This window comes from Notothenia rossii, assembly GCF_949606895.1.
Source record: "Notothenia rossii genome assembly, chromosome: 10".
Lineage (NCBI taxonomy): Eukaryota > Metazoa > Chordata > Actinopteri > Perciformes > Nototheniidae > Notothenia > Notothenia rossii.
In genome coordinates, this window is record NC_136908.1 from 50783400 (window position 1) to 50805449 (window position 22050).

Consider the following 22050-nt stretch of genomic DNA (forward strand, 5'->3'; position numbering starts at 1 on the left):
ATGTAACAGTACCTCCCTCTCTACAATAGCAAGCTAGCTGAATATTATGTAATATATATTTTCAAGTACCCTTGTCTTCTTTGGTGTACGGTCCATAAGGGATTACCCTGCTGCTCACTCTCCCTTCATAATCTGTTGATGATGACGTTATACTGCAGCTCCTGAGCTCCAGATCTCGCGAGATGATGGGAAACAATCCAGACGCCCTCTCTCTCTCGGTTTCCCCCTCCTCCCCAGCCCTCCCTTCCCACGCCCCAGTGCGCTGTGGGATAGTGGCACTATAAAGTATATCCTCTCTCGGAGAAAGATAAGAAGCCCGAGACAGGAGGGGGATGAAGATGGCGGACGCCAAGCAGAAGAGGAATGAGCAGTTAAAGCGCTGGCTGGGCTCAGAAACGGACCAGGAGCCTCCTGTTCTGAAAAAGAAGAAGACGAAGGTGAAGTTCGATGATGGCGCCGTGTTTCTGGCTGCCTGCTCAAGCGGCGATACCGAGGAGGTGCTCCGAATGCTTGACCGGGGCGCTGACATCAACTACGCCAATGTAGACGGTCTCACCGCCCTCCACCAGGTTAGTGGTAGCCTGCTGTATGTGTCAACGTCTGTCACTGCCCCTGCCGATACTATAAAAACATAAATATCGTTTTGCTGCTAGCAACTGCTTGCCCTGGAACACCTGTCAAATGGAAGCCATTCTCATCCCGTTGTTTACCTACCTAGCACAGCCGTCCTTTTCGACGCAGAGCAACGTTATAGATGACCACAGGGGCTACTCTGTGAGCTTGGTTGTGGGATTTCTGAAGTCATAACAGTGCTAACTGTGTATGCAGTTTTCAGAGTGCAATCGACAGTAAGCAACAAAGTTAAACGCTTCGCTTTCAGAACTACTTTTGCCCCAGTAAACTTGCCGGAGCTATTATATCCCCAGTCGGTGGGGGCAGTCTAATTGCTGTACTGCTGCACTTCAGATTGCAACGTTGTGTTATTTATGTTGTAAATGGTATGGTTCATTGATATTGTTGGCTAAAACAAATTTCGGGTGCTACGATCCTGTCATGCTATGAGTTCAACACAAATGTTGTCATTGATTGAGACACTGGTCCAAACAAAAATGAATTCCAGAACGATGGCTATTACCAGGCTAGCAGTAAAAGTGGTTTTGTTGATAAACCCTCCACCGCGACTGCGGCTAATCTCTGGAGGAATCATAAGCTAACTAGCGTTGGTTGCTTACAACGTCATTCGATTACAGTCTTATTGATCCTTTCACAGCCTTTAATGTATGCGACATTTATGTTATATAAACACTGGACAACAGGGTATGGTATATGACTTCAAATGTCATTAAGTTGTTCATTATTTTAGAAGAGTATGAGCCAAGCGGAATGTATGCTAATGCTTCATTAGCAGGGCAAGCTAACTGTCGATAGCTGTTTTGGAGATTTAGCCCAGGTTAATTCATTCGTTAGCTGGCTTGAGAAGCGACGTCAGCGATTATCGTTTTCTCTCCAAGTTTAACATTCTGTGACATTGTAGTTGTTGGTGTTAGGAGAACATATGAGTGCCAAATACGTTGCTATTTGGCTGGAATGTCAGCAGCTAAGCTAACTATTTGCCCGCTGCCTACGGTAGCTGCGTTTACTAGCTTCTACTTTCGAAGCCGACTATTGAAAATGGCAGCCTGTCTGGGCTTTCGTAAGTCAGTTACACCGTGTATGAGTCAGATACACCTAGTTTTAAAAATGCCTGTCCATGGATAGGATTATTATGGTTTATAGAAGGTGCAGTAAACGTTTCATAAAGAACAGTCCTGATGTGGCCAAGTTGCATTCAGTGATGTGTACTACTGTACATACAGTAGAGTAGCTTTAAATAATTGTAATTGAAGTCATTATGAACAAGTCAGTTTAGTTAGGAATTCCTGTATTGTCTAGTACTTGATTCTTTATGTGCTTTTCTTTAGATGTGAGCTATTCTCTTTACTATTTATTGTTAAATAATACCTGGAAAATACCAATAGGATTTTCCAGGTATTATCCAGGAAACTATTACTGTACTGTTATTACATTTAGTGACAGTTATTATACATTAAATATATAAGTATAGTATATCAACACTATCAGCATTTATATACATACACATTCAACATTTAAAAGGGATCTTTTAACTTGTATCTGGGGGCACAGGCCACATAGCTGCTTTTATTATGAACAGATCTAAGTTCTAGTTATTGCAAGATTACATGTATACAAAAATGTACCACATTTCCACAGTTAAGACACTTCCTCCCCCTATTTATTTGCATAGCAAGTGCTTGAATAATCTTATTAATTAAAGGTTATTATTTACAATTCATGTTAAATGATTTTTTATAGATTTCTAGTGATGTCACCTTATGACTCATTTCTAAATGTCCTGTGTAATGCTAAGAGCGCCAACTTGCTATACTTTGTTACACTTAATACAAGTTTTAAAAGCTATATTTCTGAGATAGTTCATCGTAAGCTTTATCTTTAGTTAGTGAGTTGTTCTGTATTTTTCACAGTTCACTTTTTAATGTTGTTAAATCAACCATCATTTGTGCTCAGTCAGCTATAATGAACCTTTGAATAAGCATGGCCCCCCCCCCATGCAAACTCATTGGGTGGAAACGCTGCCTTTTTTTGGGCTGATGTCCAGGGATGAGCTAGAGTAAGGAAATAATTTGCAGTGCCGCTCTCCAGACCTAACCATCTCTGGAGACAAGTAGCTGCCTTGTGTGTTTTTGTTGTAGGCCAGCTTGTAAACCTGGGGTATTGGGATCCAATAAAAACAATTGTAGAAGATGATAGAGGGGTTTAAAGTCCTTATCCCAGAATGTCAGCAAGGTCAAGGTAGTGATAGTTTCCAAGGTGAAGAGGAGAAGGACAGTCAGAGGAGATGGACAGTCAGAGGCATGCATGGGATGTCTTTTATGATAACTTTGTTGTGCTTTTGTTTTTAAAATACAGATCATAACATTCATAACACGTTTTTAATTGGATCATTTTTTGGTCAGTAAAGTGAACTGCCCTATTCGGTTGTACGACTGACCTCCTGCTTTGTTGTGAAGTGTGTCATGTTGCTGCATGAGGACTCACCCCACTCTGGGTGCAGCGATATCACTCCCAGTGCTAGTGACCGGTGCAGGGTTATAAATAACCAGCGCCACCAATTCTCCTAACTGGGTTTCAAGAGATGATACTAAGTTTGGGTATGACTCAGAGTCTGTAGCTCTGCTTTGTAGTCTTGCCCTGGCATAAGCTCACAATAAGGCCAGAGGTTGTGTCTTTATGTGAGTCATGGGCCTTCCGTCACTGGATAAATGACTTGTTTCAGAAGGACCCGTCAACATGTTCCCGTCTGTTGTTGTCTCTACGATGTCATTACAGGCCCCCTTTTACATATGGACGCTGTTAGGGATGAGGTTTAGAGAAATAACCAATAATAATCTGTGACTTCACCACTGTTTGATCGAGTGAAGAGTGCGGCTTTATATAGCTTTTTGTCATTTCCAAATCAAATGTCCCTTTTTGTGATGTGATTGACTGAGACAGATTGGTTCTCCCAAATACAGACTGCATGCACTGGACGGTAAAGAGTATACAAGGGAATGACGGGTTCAGTAGACAAGTGGAGATTCCAGATCTCGTAGGCTAAACTCGTCTCAGAGAGTAGCATTCCTAGTCCTGTCGTCCTAGCCCATGCATTCCTCACATGACAGTCGCTGGAAACCATGGCAAAGAGAGAGCAGAGCAGACATTCCTCAGCTGTCACCTCAACCCCTCCCCTCGAGTCATTTTCTCTCTGGCTTGCCTCTCCCCATACAATGCCAAGGCCCAGCTGACTGTTGCCCACTGAACTCCATCAAGGCAATTAGTCCGGAGGTAACCAGGGCTTGTTGCTTCACACAAGAACATTTCCACAATGACCCTCACCTGAACTTTTTGTCTTTAGCATGCATGGGCTTTGCTGATCCCCCACGACCAAGGTGACAAGACTCAGCCCAGCTTAACAAGTCAGAGTAGGGTATTACAATGCCTTTGCTCTGTTGACATTACACACCCTCATTATGGCCCTGAAGTCTATGAACATTATCTCGCACTGTCTCCATAACAACGACTCGGTGAAGGTTGCTAGTCACTTGTGTTGGTGGATTTGCATGTACAGAGTTAGAGTTGCATAACACTGAGCAGAGAAAGAGTCTTTGGCAGCGCTCAGCAGTTTGAAATAAGAATCAGTTTCATGAATTTAGCAATGGAATAATTCTAGAGCATGTGGTGGAAGATGGTGAGGTGGCTGTGTTTCTTTTTTTTTGTACAGACCAGCATCAGTCATATTAGCATATTACATAATTGCTGTGGATCTCTCATTATAGCCCCAACCCTGAGATTCTCAGCTGTGCCTGAGGATCGCAGTTGGCCAGTGAGAGGAGCAAAAGCAAGTGCGTTTGACCTTTTACCCTGTTGAGGGCATAATGGCACCCTCTTACAGTCCCCAAACCTCCTGTCTTTCTGCCTGAGGGAGAAATTCCTCTATCTCATGTGCTGAGGCCCCTTGGCTGAGACAAGCAAAGCTTCACGTTGCACCACCGATCTTACCTGTTTCTCTCACCTGTTTTGCTAGCCCATACAACAGGTTAGTGATTTATCAAAAAAGGCTTAATCCACGAAAACAAATCTTAAAGCTGCCTGCTGAATAACTCCCAGATTCGATGACTTAAAGATAAAGACTACCTAAGATTACATTTTTTGAGGGTGAGATGTAATGCACACAAGGCTCTTAACATCTTGTGGGGTTTATAAGGGTGTATAGCATGTGGCCCAACATGAACCCAGATGATGAAGAAATGCTCTTTTGCATGGAGATTTGAATGGGAATCCTGCTGATATTTGGTACATTTACATAAAGTATTAATATACTGAATTGCAGTCTTTCAGTCGATATGTTGTCCATTGTTCAAGTGTCATGACGTTGTTGTGTACAGGTTACTTGCAACCAGGATGCTTTGAAGGTTCAGAGAAGACACTGTGTGGATCCAGCATGCCTGTTTCTTTTGTTGGATTTATGCAAAGGAAACCAGTACCTCAGCTGCTGCTTCTATGCTCTAACTAGCTGAAGAGTAATTGCAGGTAGATAACCTTTTTAAAGTCAACTTGAAAAGGTAAACTGCATTTAAAATAATGGCTTAATAAAATAAAAATGTAAATGACTCTAGGCTGTAACAAGATCTCACTGCCCAAATTCCTGAAGACAGTACGAGCATTAGATATCAGTCTGCTTTAGAAGATGTCTGCTTTCACATCTCTTTTCTTGCAAAAGGCTGCACAAGGTTTCTGGGTTCTTTGTTATGGTTTAAGGCCATCTTACAGTAGCAGCTAGTCACTCATGCATTTCTAACATATTGCAGAATACATTAAAATGCAACTTAATAATTCATGCTGAGGAATCTAGACCGTCTAGATTTGATCGTTCTTTGTCTAGTTAACTGCCAGTCCTCCATGCAAATTATTAGCAATTGTCACGTCATGCTGTAGTTATTGTTTAGACAGGAGTTATGATGATTGTGCATCATTAATGACATTTGTTTCATATTTAAATTCTAAAAGCAGGAGACTACACTGACTCATGTAATTTAGGTTGTTTTCAATGCAAACTGGAAAAAAAGGATTTGTATTCAGATAGCTTTGTAGGTCCAGTAGTGGAAACATTATTTCATCATGCATTTGTGAACCACATGAACCAAAACAGGTCTTGCAGAAGTAAGTTGTAACCTATCAAATGAGATCAGACGGATGGTAGGAGCAACATTATGAAAACAAGAGAGAAAACATGTCTGTATCAATATGGATTAAAGCAACTGAAGAAACAATAAGATGGAGGGAAGTTTGATTAAGGAATCGATTTTCTGCCAGTATCAGCCATTTTACATTTGAACAACAATCAGAATCAGTGTTTTGTGACCAGTACTGAAATGCTAAAATGTGTGTTAAACTTAACGCAGCAAGCACCCGTGGGTGTCATGTCCCTGTGAGCTGCTTTGGGTGTTTGGAGGCAGTGCATTTGTCTGTAAATTCACAAATAGGAGATGAGCATGATGTCTTCAATTTCCTTCTTACATAAAAGTATAATCTTACATAAGTCAAAATGAATTCCGGTCTGCAGTGAATCACTGTAGCACTATTGTGTCTTCGGTATGCTGCATGACAGATGTTACATTTAGAATTGGAGCCAGAGAACATGTATATATTACCTGAGTATAATTGGCAGGTCTCTCCATGTGGAGCTGGCCCGCGCACAGTTTCATTCAGCTTTCACCAACCCCATAATCAGCAGCAGGAAGTTCTTGTGGTGTTTTGCGCGCCAATGCTTTGCAACATGCCTGGTCATCTGCTGATTGTGACACGTTGGTGTTGTTTTCTTTTACAATCACAATGAGAACATGTATATGACTTTTGAAAATAGGTAGCCACAGTGTAGGCAAAACAGGTTGAAAGGATAATCGAATGTCTTGCAGTGTAGTTGATTTGTAGTAGTTGATTTATAATATATATCAACTGTTCATATTTAGGTCCAATGTATTGGACTCGTAACCCGAACACGAAGAGCATAAAGCAACCATATACAGCCACTGAATTGTGACATGTTACATGGATACATGAGTATTGTGTCTTGAGTGAGGTGATGTACGATCTCATATTTATTTTCTTTCTGTTTGCTCAGAAACTAAACATGAAGCTGCCGTTCACAGGAAGGACGGTACTGTAGATTACCTCTCAAATTAAAATCATGCATATCTCAGTTGATTCTGGTCTGCATACATCTTCAATTCAACTCTATATGACACTGCTGTGATAACGCATAGCAGGGATAAAATGCCAAAGGCACCCCCGCCAGAGGATCTGGAGCAGTAAGGGTTCTCTGAAGTTTGTCAGACGAGCGTTGCTGCAGGTTGGAACTGGTTCACCTGGGGTCCTATGGAGAATTCCTCGGAAGAGAAAACCTGCTGCCACGTATATGATCTGTGCTGACTTGATGGCAAATCTATGGATTTAAACTTGACCTTGCCCAAAAGCACATTGTTGGGTAGTTTTTATTATTTGATTATCAATATCCCACTTACCTTTTTAGCCAGATGGAATTGACTACATTCATTCACAAAATATTTTCTTTTTTCCCCTTTCTGTTGAATGAGTTTTGTCAATTGCCACTATTTATACCCAAACATAATGTTTTAGTTCTTTTCGCTGCATCGTGGCAATGTTCATGTTGAGAATTCAAATGCAAGCATAATTGCCTGAGAGACTTTTGTTTTGGAACGGGTAAAATGAACCTGCTGTGGCTTAACAGATAAATGCCCACCACTTGCTTTGCTGTCTACCCCCACTTCTTCAAGCCGTGCATAGTATTGAGCTGCCGTGAAATGTTTGTGGGATGACTTCAACTTGTTTTTCCTCCCACTCCGTGGCACATAGTGTCTGTCTTCTACTTCCGCCAGGTCTTCTTGAAACCGTACTGCTGTTGTTTGCTCGGCGGCAGTCACATGTCTCACGCGGAGTGTTTTTTATGAGCTGTGTTTTTGAACTGAAAACACCTGGTCACAGAATTCCTCATTGTCTTACAGAGCAGCAAGTACAATTTAAGTCACAGAGCGCATCCATTTGTTGTCTGTGGAAGGGTTAGGTTACATTCTTTGCATTATTCTCAAAATGGCTGCATATTCAGCTGACGAAATAAGGGTATAGAGGTGAACATGGAGATTTGCCCATTATACACCGCCAACATGATATCACTACGTTTTTATTAGGGATGGCATGAGCTCATTGTTGCTTCCACCTGGCGTATATCACCAGTAAACCTAATATTTTACTGATGCAACATTGGCTTTCAAAAGCAAATTCAGCTGACAAGCATTGCCGCATCTCCAAGTGTAAGGCTCTCTCTTTATACCTGATTGGCATTGATTTTTGTTAGCGCTGAGCCAGGAGTGGACATAAGATTGAATGAACCTGCTGCTTTCCATGATGCTACCCCATTAGTGTTCTTGTGAATAAGCGCATGCGAGTGATACTCTTCCTGCAGATAAATAGCAGTGTCAGTGAAAGGGCCTGGACCATGACAGTCTGAGTACCTTGGCTTATGATTTAAACAGCCTTACATAAGTATAGTCTCTTTGTTAGCTTGTGCTTTTTCTATTAGTATGTCTGTTTTGTATGTTTGAATAATCCACATTGTTTTAAACCTTGCTGCCAAATGTCCCTCGAAAAAAATGAAGATTTTACTGACTAGCTAAAAATGTGTATTTTACTAAACTCAACGTTTGTTGTTGGTGCCATACTAGATTTTGTTGACAGAATATGAATATAATATTCATGAGAACTCTTCACAATATACTCTTTTGATACAAGATATGAACTCACTTTCTTGATTGAAATCAGGCCTAGTGGGAAAAAAGCCTTTTTTGTTTATCAAAGAGGGGCTATACAAATCTTACAAAAACCAATTGGAAAATGAGATGCAGTGAAGTTAATGTATTTACAGTGCCCTCAAACAATATTTTATCACCATGTTTTATAGAGCATAAATGTCAGGTCACTGATTCCAATCAAGCTGAGACGTTAATATGCAAATGAATAATTAATGAACCACAACCATTTGTGCTAAAACACAGTCAAGGTACAACCCTCAAGGTCTAGGCCCCTGGTTGTTTCATAATTGATTGGTTTTATACATGGATTATCTGATACAGGGAAAAAGAAAAAATCCAAAGGAAAACCTTTGTTTCCAGCATGGGTCACAGATGTAGTAAGACAAAGGAAAATACTTGGCATTCAACGTAAAACATTTATACAAAAACAATCACCACCATTTCAGATGGATAACAATTAATGAACATGTTTGAATTTTGCTCCACTGTGCAGGACTCTTATTTAGTGATAAATCATAGTTTTCTGTCTCCTATCAGAGTTTACTAACCGACAAAGTTTGTGCAACATCATTTGCCATCTCTCGGCCACTGCGTTAGATTTAAAAATGCTGACATTGATCATTAATCAATTATGTGTTTAACCATCATAAAAGTGAACTTGCCTAATATATATCCATCCACTGTGTGTTGTTCAGGTTGTTGCTCTTGTGCTGTGCGTTTTCAGGCCCAGAGCTCGGGGAGCTCGTCTTTCCTTACTGAGGTAGTGATAGTAGGAGTGGTCAGGGTGTTGGAGATTTCAGGCCAGAGAGGAACAGGAAGTGGCTGTTTATTTTCCTCATTTCCTCTTTGAGGCTCCACTAGTGAGCATGCTTCTTCCACTCCCTCTGCCTTCATATCTGACATTACCCTAACATAGACACACATGCAAGATGGAGCTATCTGCACTGCCTTGCCTGATGATTGACATGAAAACAGGCAAACAAATACGCATCCTAATGTTTTGTTTTGATGTTTTGTTTTGATGTTTTTGCCAGTTACTTATATGGAGCAGCCTAATGTCTGTTTTCTAACCGTATATTATTGTCTTTTGAATATAATTTTATGAATACAATTTCCCTCCTAGCTGAGTCTTGCTCTGGACTGCAGTGTTTTATATAGCTGCACAATAGATGAAAGCAAAAAAATAACCTTATTACATTTCCAAAATATAAAGTAGATGTACAGGTTTGTTGTTTGTTTACATATTAGCACTGTGACTAACGTTCATATGATTTGTCATTTTGTATAGATTAGATAATATAATTGACACATCTGTATAACTGAGTTTCTACAGGAAAAGTCATCCAATCAAAACTGTGACATGAGTCTCTCCTTTGTGACTGCACACTAGCAGTTCAGCATTTGTTGTGATGCATTGAACTGTTGTGATCCATATTTGTGCTGGTAATGGCTGTAAATGAGTTGAATATCTGCAGGGCAGACCCTTGCACCCACATACTATCCATTTAACCTCTTTGGTTAAGAGCTTGTTGGCATTAGCGATGGGTGCCAGTACACTGGGGTAAGAGGAGGGGGGTGCACTGTGGACCAAACTCGATGCCTCTTTGGTAGATCGACTGTCAGTGAGTGCTGACTGAGCTTTCTACTGTCCTCAGTATAGTAGCTTCCACATAAGGGTTCTATTGTATGGAAATATCAACGGAGGTTGTATTCTCCCATCTCTCTGTGGCTATCTGACCTCTCTTCCCCCCTTCTCGCCTTTGGACCCCTCACATGGAAACTAATTTAGCTCTCAAGTGGGGCTATTGTTTTGGCATCGAGCAAAGGCCCAAGTGAAACATACAGTTACGATCTTGCCGGCATCCCCCCCCTCTTCCTCAATCCTGGTCTGTTTTTTCCATGGGAATCCCAGGGCCATATATGGTCGTCCTCAGTAGCAGCGGCAGCAGTTAGTGCAGTGAAGGCTGTGTGTGCATGTGTGTAGTCTGGTTACAGCTCCCAACAGGACTCATCTAGTGGAGGGACCCAGCTGGTCTCCCCGCAGCGCTCTAACCCTCCCCCTCTTACCCTCTGGCCTCATGAACCCTGCCAATAGCACAGGAGCGGCAAGCTCTTTGTCTCAGGCGTAAACACACAGAGGTACACCTTTTTTTTATAGAATGAAAATTCACACTAAAATCTCACACAGTTATACATGGACTATTCCTTTTTTATTAATGAATGTATTTCCACTCTGATTATTCTCTTTTTACCACATCTCTCATTGTCTGGGCTGATCAGTCTATCGCACACACACACACATGCAAACGCAGACAAATAACGCACTCATACTTACATGCAGGCGGTAAGAAGGAATTCCTTTTGTGGAAGTGGCTGCGCGCCTCTGAGCTGATGACGTAGCCCATAGGAGGGGCCAAAGCGCTGATGCCTGAAGCCCCAAGGCTAGGAGTATTACTTATCTGGGAATTTCTCCACTGGTATGCTAGTCCAGGGCCTCACTGCTTACTGGTTCAGGTGGTTGCAGATAGAGTTGTACTAGTACAAGAAGGGGGAAACGAGTGAAGTACAAGTGAAGAGAGAGAGATATCAGTTTTGAGCTCTAGAAGACGCTATTGTTTTGTAAACATGGGTGCTTTCAATGGGAGAAAACGGCTCTTTCCATTTAGAGGAAAGACAACATTAGTTGTAAAGCTTTGTTGTAAGCGCACATTCTGAAAGCCCACAAGCTTCTTTTTTTCCCTCCATTTTGTACATGCAATGTTTGAGAAACATTACACCACAATGCCTACATAATGTTTTGGCTTTCCTGACAGATACTAGAGGATTTCAGCCCTCATCCATCTCAACACAGCAGTTTCACTCCCCCCACATCCCCCAGAGAATACAACTAGAGGGCTTATTGAAAGCACCAGGTGATAGTAAGGGATGGCACACATTAGTAAAGTTCTGCTTTTTATGAGTTTTGTTTTTATCATGTTTTCCTAGAGAGAGTGCTGGTGATATCACCCTTCTCCATGTGCTGTGTTTTTAAAAAGGCACTGAGTTTGTTGTGGTTGTTTTAGTTGCTTTGATCCCAGTCAAGTCCTGATTACATTTGAAGGGAGAGTTATTCGAGCCTTTTGCGGTTTGGGGCTTTAAGCAGCTGTTACCCTTCTCTTTCATAATCTCTTGTTTGTTGCTGTTGTACTTGTACATTTAGCGAAAGTAGTTTAATCCACAGACATCTCTTTGGGGAGTCTTGGTTGGAGCTATTTATTCAAAAGAAAATACATTTTTTCTTCTAAATAGGGCTGACAGGTCGATGTCTATGGATTATCCTGAGGAATCTGGACATTGTTTCTGGAAAGACATGTCACTGAAGAGTTGAGTATGACAGTATTCAATGATTTAGCACTACAAAAGAAATTCCATTGGCAAATAAAGCCAGAACCTATACTATGTGCTAAGGTTTAGATACTATCAGGGAAAGTCTGTAAAAAGTGTTCAAATGTATGCTCAGGGTAAAACTCACACATATAAATTCAACATCTTCAAATGATGTGGATACCTAGTTTCTGATGTCTTATTTCTATGAACACTGATTTATCCTGCAATACAGGTACAAAAAGCACAAAGCAGTAACGTGCATTTGTTTAACACATGGTTATATCATTGTGTTTCCCAAAACTGTATAATGCTACGTACATCAAAGACTACATCATAGATGCCAGCATATGCCCTGCCATGTATAAATGTTTGACTGAATAAAAATAGAAGCAACTGATTCACCTGTGAAACCTTCCAAAACCTTCATATGAACTATTTTGGAAATGTGGCCACTAGACAAGAGTCTATTTGAGCTTTTTGAGAATAGGTGACACTGACATGTTTGTTTTTTGTGCTGCTTTAATTGTATTTGTCTGCATGTTTTCCTATTGAATGTGTATGATGGCCCCTTTTTCACAGACCTACAGTCTGAAATAAACTTTTAGATTTACATTCCTTGCCACATGAACACACTGTTGGGTGTTAATGATGGCCATGCACCGTTAACACTGTCATTTATTGTAGAATAGATGCGAACAACACTATGGGATAAGCTAACTGCCTGTGCCAATGGGTTCCATGCCACTCAGCAGTAAAGGTGCAGGAGCCTGACAGCAGCTTTCTGCAGGGTGCTCGAGTTGGCCGTCTCAGTGTGCTACTAAAGGAAGTCAAGGAGGGGAGGGGTCTTCAAGTGTCTCCTTGATGTGGAGTGCTGCTAAATTAAGCTCGGTGCTCTCTGCCCGATGGCCCCGAAGATAATAAACCTACCCTTTTATACACACACAGTAGCTATAGGCCTTTACTATAGCATGAATAGACTGCCTCTTTAAAGTGTTGTGTTTGGGCTGTCTGACTTCTGAAGTGAAGCATGAGGTGCAGAATTTTGTGTTTTATTTTGGTTTTGTTTGCTTATTGGTTGAGCCACTTCTACTAATCGTTGCAGCTTTAGATGTTATCTAATAAAAGATGTAAATGTGACTATGTCAAAAAGACGCCGGCCTTTTTACTGCAATAAGTGGAAGTTACTGTACTGTGAATTTTAGAACACATTAGTTACAGTTTTGGGTGGCTTACTATCACCTGCTGGCTCCTGTATTTCTTTAAGTGCAGTTTGTTTTGAATGATTCAAATCGAAGACAGTGGCACCCACATGATCACATAACAAGACACCTTCTTTTGCCAGAAAAGGTCATGAGAATCTCTCCAATAACGTTTAAAAGTCATGCCTGCAAGAGATTAAAAAGAAATAAGATACCTCAAGATACTCATTTCAAATATAGTTTTTTTGTATGTTTTCTCACAGCGGTTTGATTTTCGTGCTGCCTTTAGGGGCCATTCGAGCAGCCCCTGGGTGCTTTAAAATGAAGTCCTTTCTCTATTTATTTATGTTTCTTACAAAAGCCTGACAAGGCCTGAACCCATGTTCCCTTTTTGGCTTTGTTGTCATGGCAACAGACCGGCCTCCTTTCTTGGGTGCTCGTCATGGGTGCATTTTTGGGTCCGCTCCGAGAATGGCTTAGCCCATCTTCTTTTGCGGCGCTGGTAGGGAGTAGGGCTCAAATTCCTCCATATTATTTCAGGATTAGACTGGTTCATACGATGGACACTGTATTGTTTCTGGCCTAATCTTCTCCATATTTATCCCCGCTGGCTTGGGGAGGTTTATTAAGTTAATCTCTTGATAGTGCCTATAATCATCCCCACGCTGGTGCAGTTAATTGATGAGTGTGTGAAATGGGACAAATGTACATTGTTCTTCCTTGTTTATCTTTCTGTTTCTGAATTTGTTATCCAATTGCCGGTCTCCTTTCTTTTAACAACTGAGGCATTTATATATATTCAGCATTTTGACTGCCTTTTTATTTAGAAAGATTTGGCTTGATTACGTGTTAATGTTTTTCTATAGCAACGTTATGTTTTTTTTTTAATAAGGCATGTAAATGTTTATTGTTGTTTCAGGCTTCGTGGGGGTGCATTACCTTAGGCGCTTTCACACGAAGTACTTTTCCCAGGAATAGTTCTTGGAACTTAGTTCCAACACCTCCTCATCACGCCACCGCTCCCATGTCTTCTTTCGTGTTGCCATAAGTTATGGCGCGTTTCCACTGCAGCGCGGAGCTCGCTTTAAGCGTGCCGAGCCGTGCGGGGCCCGTTTTTGGTTGCATTTCCACTTGGCCTAGTACCGGCTAGCGGGTCCTAATTCACAGCATTTCTGGCCCCATAAAATCGTCGTTCTAGGGCCAGGAACAACCAGGCTGAGTCGGGCTGAGTATGCTAAACTAGAGAGAGAATCGCTGGCAAGGGGGCCACAACTACAACAAGATGAACATATTTGACCTTGATTTAATTGTAATACACGTTTCAAAATGATGCCGAAGTAACAACATACTGATACCGGTTAGTAAAAACCATGAATTAATGCTTTGACAAGTCTGCAGACAGACGGCAGGCAAAAAACCTTTTAAAATGCGTGTTGTCTAAATGGAGATTGGCTAAGCTAACGCAGTATATGCTCCGACCGTCCACACTCACAACAACGGCCTATACAGACATAAATAAACCAGCGACTGTATTCGCCATTACACAGACAGTCTGTGGTTTGTACCCGTTTAACTTTTGTCTAGTTTCTGAACAGATATGAGGAGCTGGGAGCACTGAGGGCTAACGACTGTGTTGATTTTCTGGGGCTCTCGTTGAAGATGACGTCACGGCTCCGCCTACACTGCGTTACTATAGATACTACCCCAGTTCCTAATCTGTAATGGGAATGCGCCATAAAGTGAGCCAGTCCTAACGAGGCCTAGCCATACTGAGCGAGGCCGTGTAGTAGAAATGCGCCATAAGTCTCTCTCCGTTGGTGCGCTGGGCTAATGCTAATGTCAATAATGCTCATGCGAGCAAATAAAATTGCGGCTTCACAAAACTTTTCAGAGTTTTACGGGCCGTGGTTTGCAATTCGCCCAGCCAATCAGAAATTGGAACCTTTTTCTCCCCAGGAAAGTCCCTGCTCTCTAGCAGGGACTAAAAAGGGGTGAAAAGGGTCGCAAAAAAAGTTCTAGTTCCAGATCTTTTTGGTGTGAACGCAAAATCCCAGGAACTATCAAAACTATTCCTGGGAAAAGTACTCCGGTGTGAAAGCGCCTATTAACTCCGGATGACTAGGGACTACTTTCTCTTCCCTGCTTTTTCAATTGAGGCAGGTTTTCCCTTGACACATATAGGCTGACCATCCAGTAACATCTAGGTTTTTAAAAAAAAGTGTATGTGCTCCTGTCAGCATATACTAGCTTATAAACAAAGAAGACACATTTTGTGATTCAGAGCCAATGTTTTGAAGAGTTGGAAAAGAACATGGTAGGAGCAGTCCCGTGTTGTGAAATAAGATGCTAAGTGGTCTGTCACTACCTCAAGGGTCAAATGCGTTCCGTTGAAGCATTGCAGTAGATCCTGCTACACGGTACTTTCCTACTGTAAACCTAGACAGCCTGTCATTATGTTTCAGCCTTACATCACTGTTTAATGTGACGTGATTCACTTAATTTTAGTCTCCAGAGTAGTCTCCAGTGGGATATTGCCAGCAGCGCTCTCTCAGGGAAAACGGTGTAATGATACCTACTTTATGTGGATTATGGATTTTCTTTTTTATTGAATTTGACCTTTCACTTCTTATGACCACTGAGTTTTTTTTACTGCATTGTTGCTTCACTGCAAACCAAATCCCAAATAGCCTAATAGATAAACTGTTGGTTTTTTTCAGAAGCTGGTCGACATAATGTACATTAAACTCAATCAATTAAATGGAGCCTCCTCTGTCCATTAATTAAGTTACTACTTGCTGCTATGTCAACTTCCCAGAAGCCTCGGTTTCCATTAGAGAGGTCATTTTTATCAGTCAAGGCTGATGTTCCAGTCATCTATGGAAAACTGACAGGATACATGTCTAACATGCAGTGGAGGAATGGAGTTCAGCAAAGCAGTATCTTGTCTCAATTAAATTCAGCTTTTTTGTAGGTCTACTATACGTGTGATATTGTTTCTCCAAGAAGGAATAAAAGTATAGGGGACATCTTCAGGTGTATAAAATGTCAGAAAAGAGCTAAATATGGCCATCCAGGTTTTAAAAGTCCAAGATAATGTCTTTTTTTAATGTCTTTTTTAACCAGGAAAAAAAGCAGGAAGTATCTATTCAAGAGGCTGAAAAGGGTATTTTGTCTCATTTAAGCACGAAAATTGGTTTTCAATTATTTATCAATTATAAAAAATGCTTTGCATCATCGACTAATCGCAGGTCTAATATAGAATATTCTGTATGTGCTTGTGTGATTTAACGTAGTTTTATTTTGTTGCCTTTGTTTCTTATTCCGTGCAGTACCGTCCATCTTATTCCATTTATGATTTACAAGGCATCTTCTCTTCTCCCCCCTCTCAGACACTCAGGCTAAACAGGTTTAAATGTCAACGTGTCTGCTCGAGAGTGAGTCATCACATGTCTGAATGTTCGACTACAAGCACCACACAGCTCCTATATGTTATTCTTGGGCTGATTGGAGTGTGAGAGACAGGATTAAGCCCCAATGTTTCTTAATATAACTTACATTTAAGGGTCAAATCCCCTCCTCTGAGACGCCTGGCACACTCCCTCTGATTGCTGTCAGATATACGTACCATTTTCTTTGTAGATTAACATGGATTTAAATTAAAGTGTGTTATCCCCCCGTCGGCAGAATATTTGGAGGCCACCAGCATTTTAGAGGAATGAAACACAGTAAACGCCATGATACTTTCTTCTTTTTCTCGTCCCTCTGGCTACTAGACTGTGCATACTCTTGGCACCTGTCAGCCACACACAATTACAGCCATTAAGGGATTACCTTTGTTGGGCTGCAGTAGTTGCTGGGAGGGGCCAGTGGAGCCAGGCTGGTGACGCAATGAAGGGGGAGGTCACCGGCAACACTGAGTTCGCCTTAAGGGGCTTGTTTCCATTCTTGGAGAAGGAGAAGACTTTGAAGAGATAATAAGTGTGTGGGGAATGACTGAGGGGGAGGATTTAGGTAAGGGCAAAGAGGACAGTTCTCAGATGAGTCAGAAAGCCGTAACAATCCTTTGTTTCAGTCCCATTTCCGCTGTGCTTTACATGTCAGCGGTACCTGCTACACTAATTCAAGACTGAGTGATTTAATACTTTGTGTTGCATGAATCACCCAATGTCTTTCGTAACAAAAATATATTTTAAAACACGGCAAGAAATGGCCCTCCTGCATTTACACAAAAATAAATAACCAGTCAGTATTGTGTATTTATTATCCCAAAAACAAATGCAGAGTGCAGACTAGCCCACAATTTAAAAGTGATGCAAATTGAAAACATTTCTGATTAAAATAATTTAGGATTTGTATTATCATGTGTTCTTTCGCTTGTCTGAGGAGAAACGAAAGACTTATAAGAAAGTCTATACTAAAAAGGTAGTCACTGACTCCCCTTGCTAAACAGCCAGAAGGATAGCTTCTGTTCACATACTGTCTTTTTTGCCAATTCAACACCCAACGGTGCCACTTCATTTTTTTGTCTCAAATCCCTCAAGGAAATAAAAGGCTGAATGAATTTTCTGAAGGACAAAACATAAATGTGAACAAAGATTTTTAAAAAAAACTACCTTATCAAAATGTATCCTCATAATGAACAAGTTAAATGTGCTAAGAGTGGCAAGACTTATCCTTATTAGTATCTTGGGTGTCCTGATACTTAATTTGACCTACAGGTCTGCCTTTACTGACATTACCAAAATGTGTTCCTGGATGGGAACCACAAGCTGCCATGTGTTGGCACAGTGTAACCACATTATTTGCACATGATGGTGATGTCCAATTAGCACGCCACTTGACATGACCTTTCACTTGTAGTGAGAGTTGCAGTACTGTCAAATGTAATATCTGGCATTGTTGTCTGCCCTATAACAAAGTCTGATGAACCCAATCTGTTAACAAGTCAATCTGCACCTGGAGGAACTCTGTGCCTTAGCACACACACACACACACACACACACACACACACACACACACACACACACACACACACACACACACACACACACACACACACACACACACACTGTCAGATAAGCTCACTGAGGCCTTTAGCAGGCACTCTTCAGCTCTGGCCATATACGGCGTTGTAAACGGCCCAAATTTGGACAAGGATTCCAGCCAGATAGTCGTGTGCCCCGAACGTGAGGCCGCTGTGTGTTCATGTGTATCTGTTTCCCTTGTCAACGCTTGTGTTGTCATAGTAACCCCAGGAGAGGAGCGAGACAGTCCAGGCACAGTGCTCAGTGATGGGGGGGTGAGGGGATTGGGGTGGCAAAGTTTGGTTTGGATATTGCTTAGTGGTAATTGGTCTTGGATTTCAAGTGTTTATTTATTTGAACAGCTGCCAGTCAATGAAAGACACTGTTGTCTTTTCGTTTCCATTAAAATATTTATGCAAATGTCCATCCAACAAGATAAATGTATTCTTCAAAAATATATAATCATGTTTTTCTGGATAACAGGAGTAGTTGAGTGGTTGGCAGTATTTCCCAACAATAAAAAGGGTTTTTACTGGAGACATTTGACACTAGGGCAAGTCCTTGGCAGCATATGTTTTAGGGGAATTGTCTCCTTCATTATACCGGGAACCGGAGAAAAAGGACAGGAAATGTGGGACTGGCGATGACCTGCAACAAAGGTTCATGGTGAAACCTGAACAGTGGAGATATTGTGAGAACATGTTTGGGTTCCTCCTCGGCCAACTGAATGCCACCAAAGACAGTTTGCTTGGCTTTACACATTGTTTTTTCATTAATTATGTAGAAACCTATAGGTATAACAAATATATATATATATCTATATTTAGAACTTTTTAAATCATTGTTTGCCTTTCAAGCCTAGACTGTTTTGTTTCATTATGTAGGTAGAATCACAGCATCTCCCTCTTTATATGTCACCGAATCCAAAATGAGATCTCCCCCCCCCCCCCCCCCCCCCCCCACTTAACAGCTGCTATTGCTGTCTGTGGGTATAACTATTTGACCAGTGCATGTGCTTCTGATGTGTCAATCAGTATCAAACCTACCTGATATTTTGTGTTTAGACTGCTAAATCTCAACCCAGTGTCTGGACTTCCCATTGAGTCTATGTCCTGAAATAATGTAATCTGTGATGCCCTCTGTGAAAAATGTAGTGAACCTTTTTTCAATGTAGAGCTCTAATGGTTTTACTTGTATTCAGATTTTCCTTGAGGTGCTCCAAATGTCCTCTTCCACGCCCTCATGTCTTTATCCAAAAGACTGGTGTACATTCTGAAGGCTGTCCCTAGAACAAAAAAAAGACACATATTCTAATAAAGGAATAATGGAGAGGAGCTCATTTGGGGGGCAACATTTGCTGGCAAAGAATTTATTTTTATTTTTGCCTAACCATAAATATTATCACACGAAATAAATGTGTTTTAATGTGCAGTTCAATGAGTGATAAGCAAACGCAGTCTTTGAACGTTTTTGAAATGCTTACTTTTTGCATGAAGCAGCAGTAAATAGGCACAACGCCTCCATCCATCAGCAGTGCTACGATATGTGGTATTTCAAGCTCCGTCTGCAGAAATAGCCCAACAGTTCTGAACGCTCATAGCAATGCTTTTTCAATGTAAGCTGATTGTAACCATCCTACTGACATAAGCTCATGTATTTCTGCGCACACACACAAAAAAGGCAGTACCTTGCTCACTTTTTTTTCTTTTCCCTCTCAGGCATGCATAGATGACAATGTTGACATGGTTACTTTCCTGGTGGAGAACGGAGCTGCCATCAACCAGCCCGACAATGAGGGCTGGATCCCCCTCCACGCTGCAGCCTCCTGTGGATACCTGGACATAGCAGAGTGAGTATCAAGAGGCCAGTTTATTCCGTTTCTAAGAAGAAGTAGTAGTATCTGTTTCATCAGGTTTGGTTTCAGTTAGCTCACCCTTACATCCTATTATTATTTTAATTTTTTTTGTAACTGTAGCACTCTTCATTGTTGCTTTCAGAGGTCCAGCTGCTACTATACAATTTATTTGGATTGCAGTGCACAAAGTGACACAATGGCCGACACTGCTAGGCTCCAGCTGAGGTCTACACTCTCCTGTCACCTCTCTAAGACCCCCATTACTGACCTCTGTCCTGTCTCTATATTGGTGCTGGCAAGATTGATTGTCTACTAAGAATGGGCCTAGTCTTGTAATGTCAAACTCTTTAGCATAATCTTGTTTTTACCTCAATTAAATGTGTGTGTGCATATCCAACATTCAGCATTTGTATCAGTCAGGATCATTTGAGCTAGCATGGCAGAATCAACCAACATAAGCAATTTTTCTCCGTAGCACACGGTTCTTGTCACATTTTGACTCCAGCAGCGGCCCATCTGATAGCTCAGATATAGTTAGTGATGTAATCAAATATGGAGAGATCAGGCGGCTATATCTGGAATCAAGCTCTAGAGTTTCACTGTAGTATTCTCTTGCCCCTAGTCCTTTTCAGGTAAGAAGTCTGCGCTCAGGGCACAGAACACAGAGATGTTATCAGAGTATATTTAAACAGGCTGAAGAGCTCAGTTGTACTCATTGTTCAGCACATAGGGAGTGTGCTGTGACCTGCTTTACTTCTGTGTTACATTACAGGAACATGAAGATGTAGCCTTCTTATTGATGTCTCCCAAAGAGACTGAATGTAGGAATATACACAACCATTTAGAGATTCTTTCGAGTGAAATTCTCTGAATCTCTGTGTCCAGTAGGCCTCATGAACTCTGCATAGGCACTGGGCTAGTTTGACAGAAAACAAGACTTTTTTTGTTGTCGCATAATGATCGAAAGGGCAAGTGTTTGGCCTGAAACTGGTGACGAATGGAGATATCATGTCATAGAGAGAAACTCTGCCGCGTGTGTGGGTGGTGCGCTCTCAGTAGACACATTTTAATCCCAGCAGGACTCTATCTCTAAGCTGCTCCCAGTGTCACCACAGGTTAAGGAGCCCACAGTCAGACTCCACACCACAAACCATCAAGTACTGCTGTTCCAAAATAGGCAGAATTGAAAGTCCAATTAAGAAGATATAAAACGCTGTAGCGTAACTGCGTCAGTTGGTTGCCATTTAGGAGGGGGAAGTCGTAAGCTCTGAGCCCGTCTCAAGTGGTGTCGGCCTAATGAGAAGGACCCGAGTCTCACCACAGCTTAATTGGAAGCAGCTGAAGTCAAGATGTTGAATGGGTGAAAAGGCCTTAAATCTCTGCTGGGGGGGGAGGACAAAAATATAAAGTGTTAAATCAGTAAGGCATGGTCCACACATATGTTTGTATTCTTTCAAACTGTTTTTGCAACTTAAAAAAGTATAATTATATTGCTGGAAAGGCCAATGAGTAGGTTCTCACACTCACACACCACAAAGACATGCAAAAGGTGAGTTTTCAGTGACCTAAAAATGCCATGTGGGCGTGTACCAAAGGCCAAAACGCATAGAAGACGCCAACTTTTGGAAAAAAATACTTGTTGACTTGCCATTGAATACTGTGTTTGGTGCTTATTTTTGATTGTCTGCTTCCGTTACGGGTTTTAGGGTTCAACTCCAGGTCTTTAAAAAAATTATGCAGACAAAGAATTATGATGTTTAAACTATATGACCAATAACATTTCCACAAATTGCCCGTTTATGTAATTGGGGTACACTTTTCGCTTGGGTGAACTCCACTTAACACCTCGTAATTTGTTAGGAGACCACCTAGCTGATCCTGAGTCTTAAAATTCAGCACTAAAATGGGAATGAGTGCTTCCATTGCATGTAGTAGCTGTTATGACTTACTAGATGGTAGTTTTGTGTAAAACCTAGAAAGTTTTACAACAGCCACACACCTGTCGGGATTTGTGCCGCTCCTTATTCATTCTCCTCTTTTTATTTATTGTTTAGGTGTGGCACGCTCACTCTGTTTGCACAGCCTTAGGAAGACCCTCTGCAACTTAAATACCAACACGTGAGCCATTTGCAAACACATATTTGAAGATGTGCTTTGGTTAT

General features: G+C 41.3%; 1 protein-coding gene across 8 annotated transcripts in view; it reads left to right on the top strand.

Annotated features, from left to right (window-relative positions):
• The first annotated feature begins 214 nt into the window (after positions 1 to 214).
• The window catches only part of ppp1r12a (protein phosphatase 1, regulatory subunit 12A), a 48965-nt gene continuing 27129 nt past the window's right edge, over positions 215 to 22050 (top strand). For 4 of the 8 annotated variants that reach the window (XR_013803218.1, XM_079653983.1, XM_079653985.1 and 1 more), the window contains exons 1-2: positions 216 to 569; positions 19752 to 19882. Coding sequence is in view for 7 of the 8 variants with exons in the window: in XM_079653983.1 (XP_079510109.1) it covers positions 333 to 569; positions 19752 to 19882 (368 nt within the window). In the remaining variant the exon portion in view is untranslated. Of the gene's footprint in view, positions 570 to 11732; positions 11807 to 19751; positions 19883 to 22050 lie in introns of all 8 variants that reach the window. The other 4 variants (XM_079653986.1, XM_079653984.1, XM_079653987.1 and 1 more) reach the window with 2 other exon arrangements.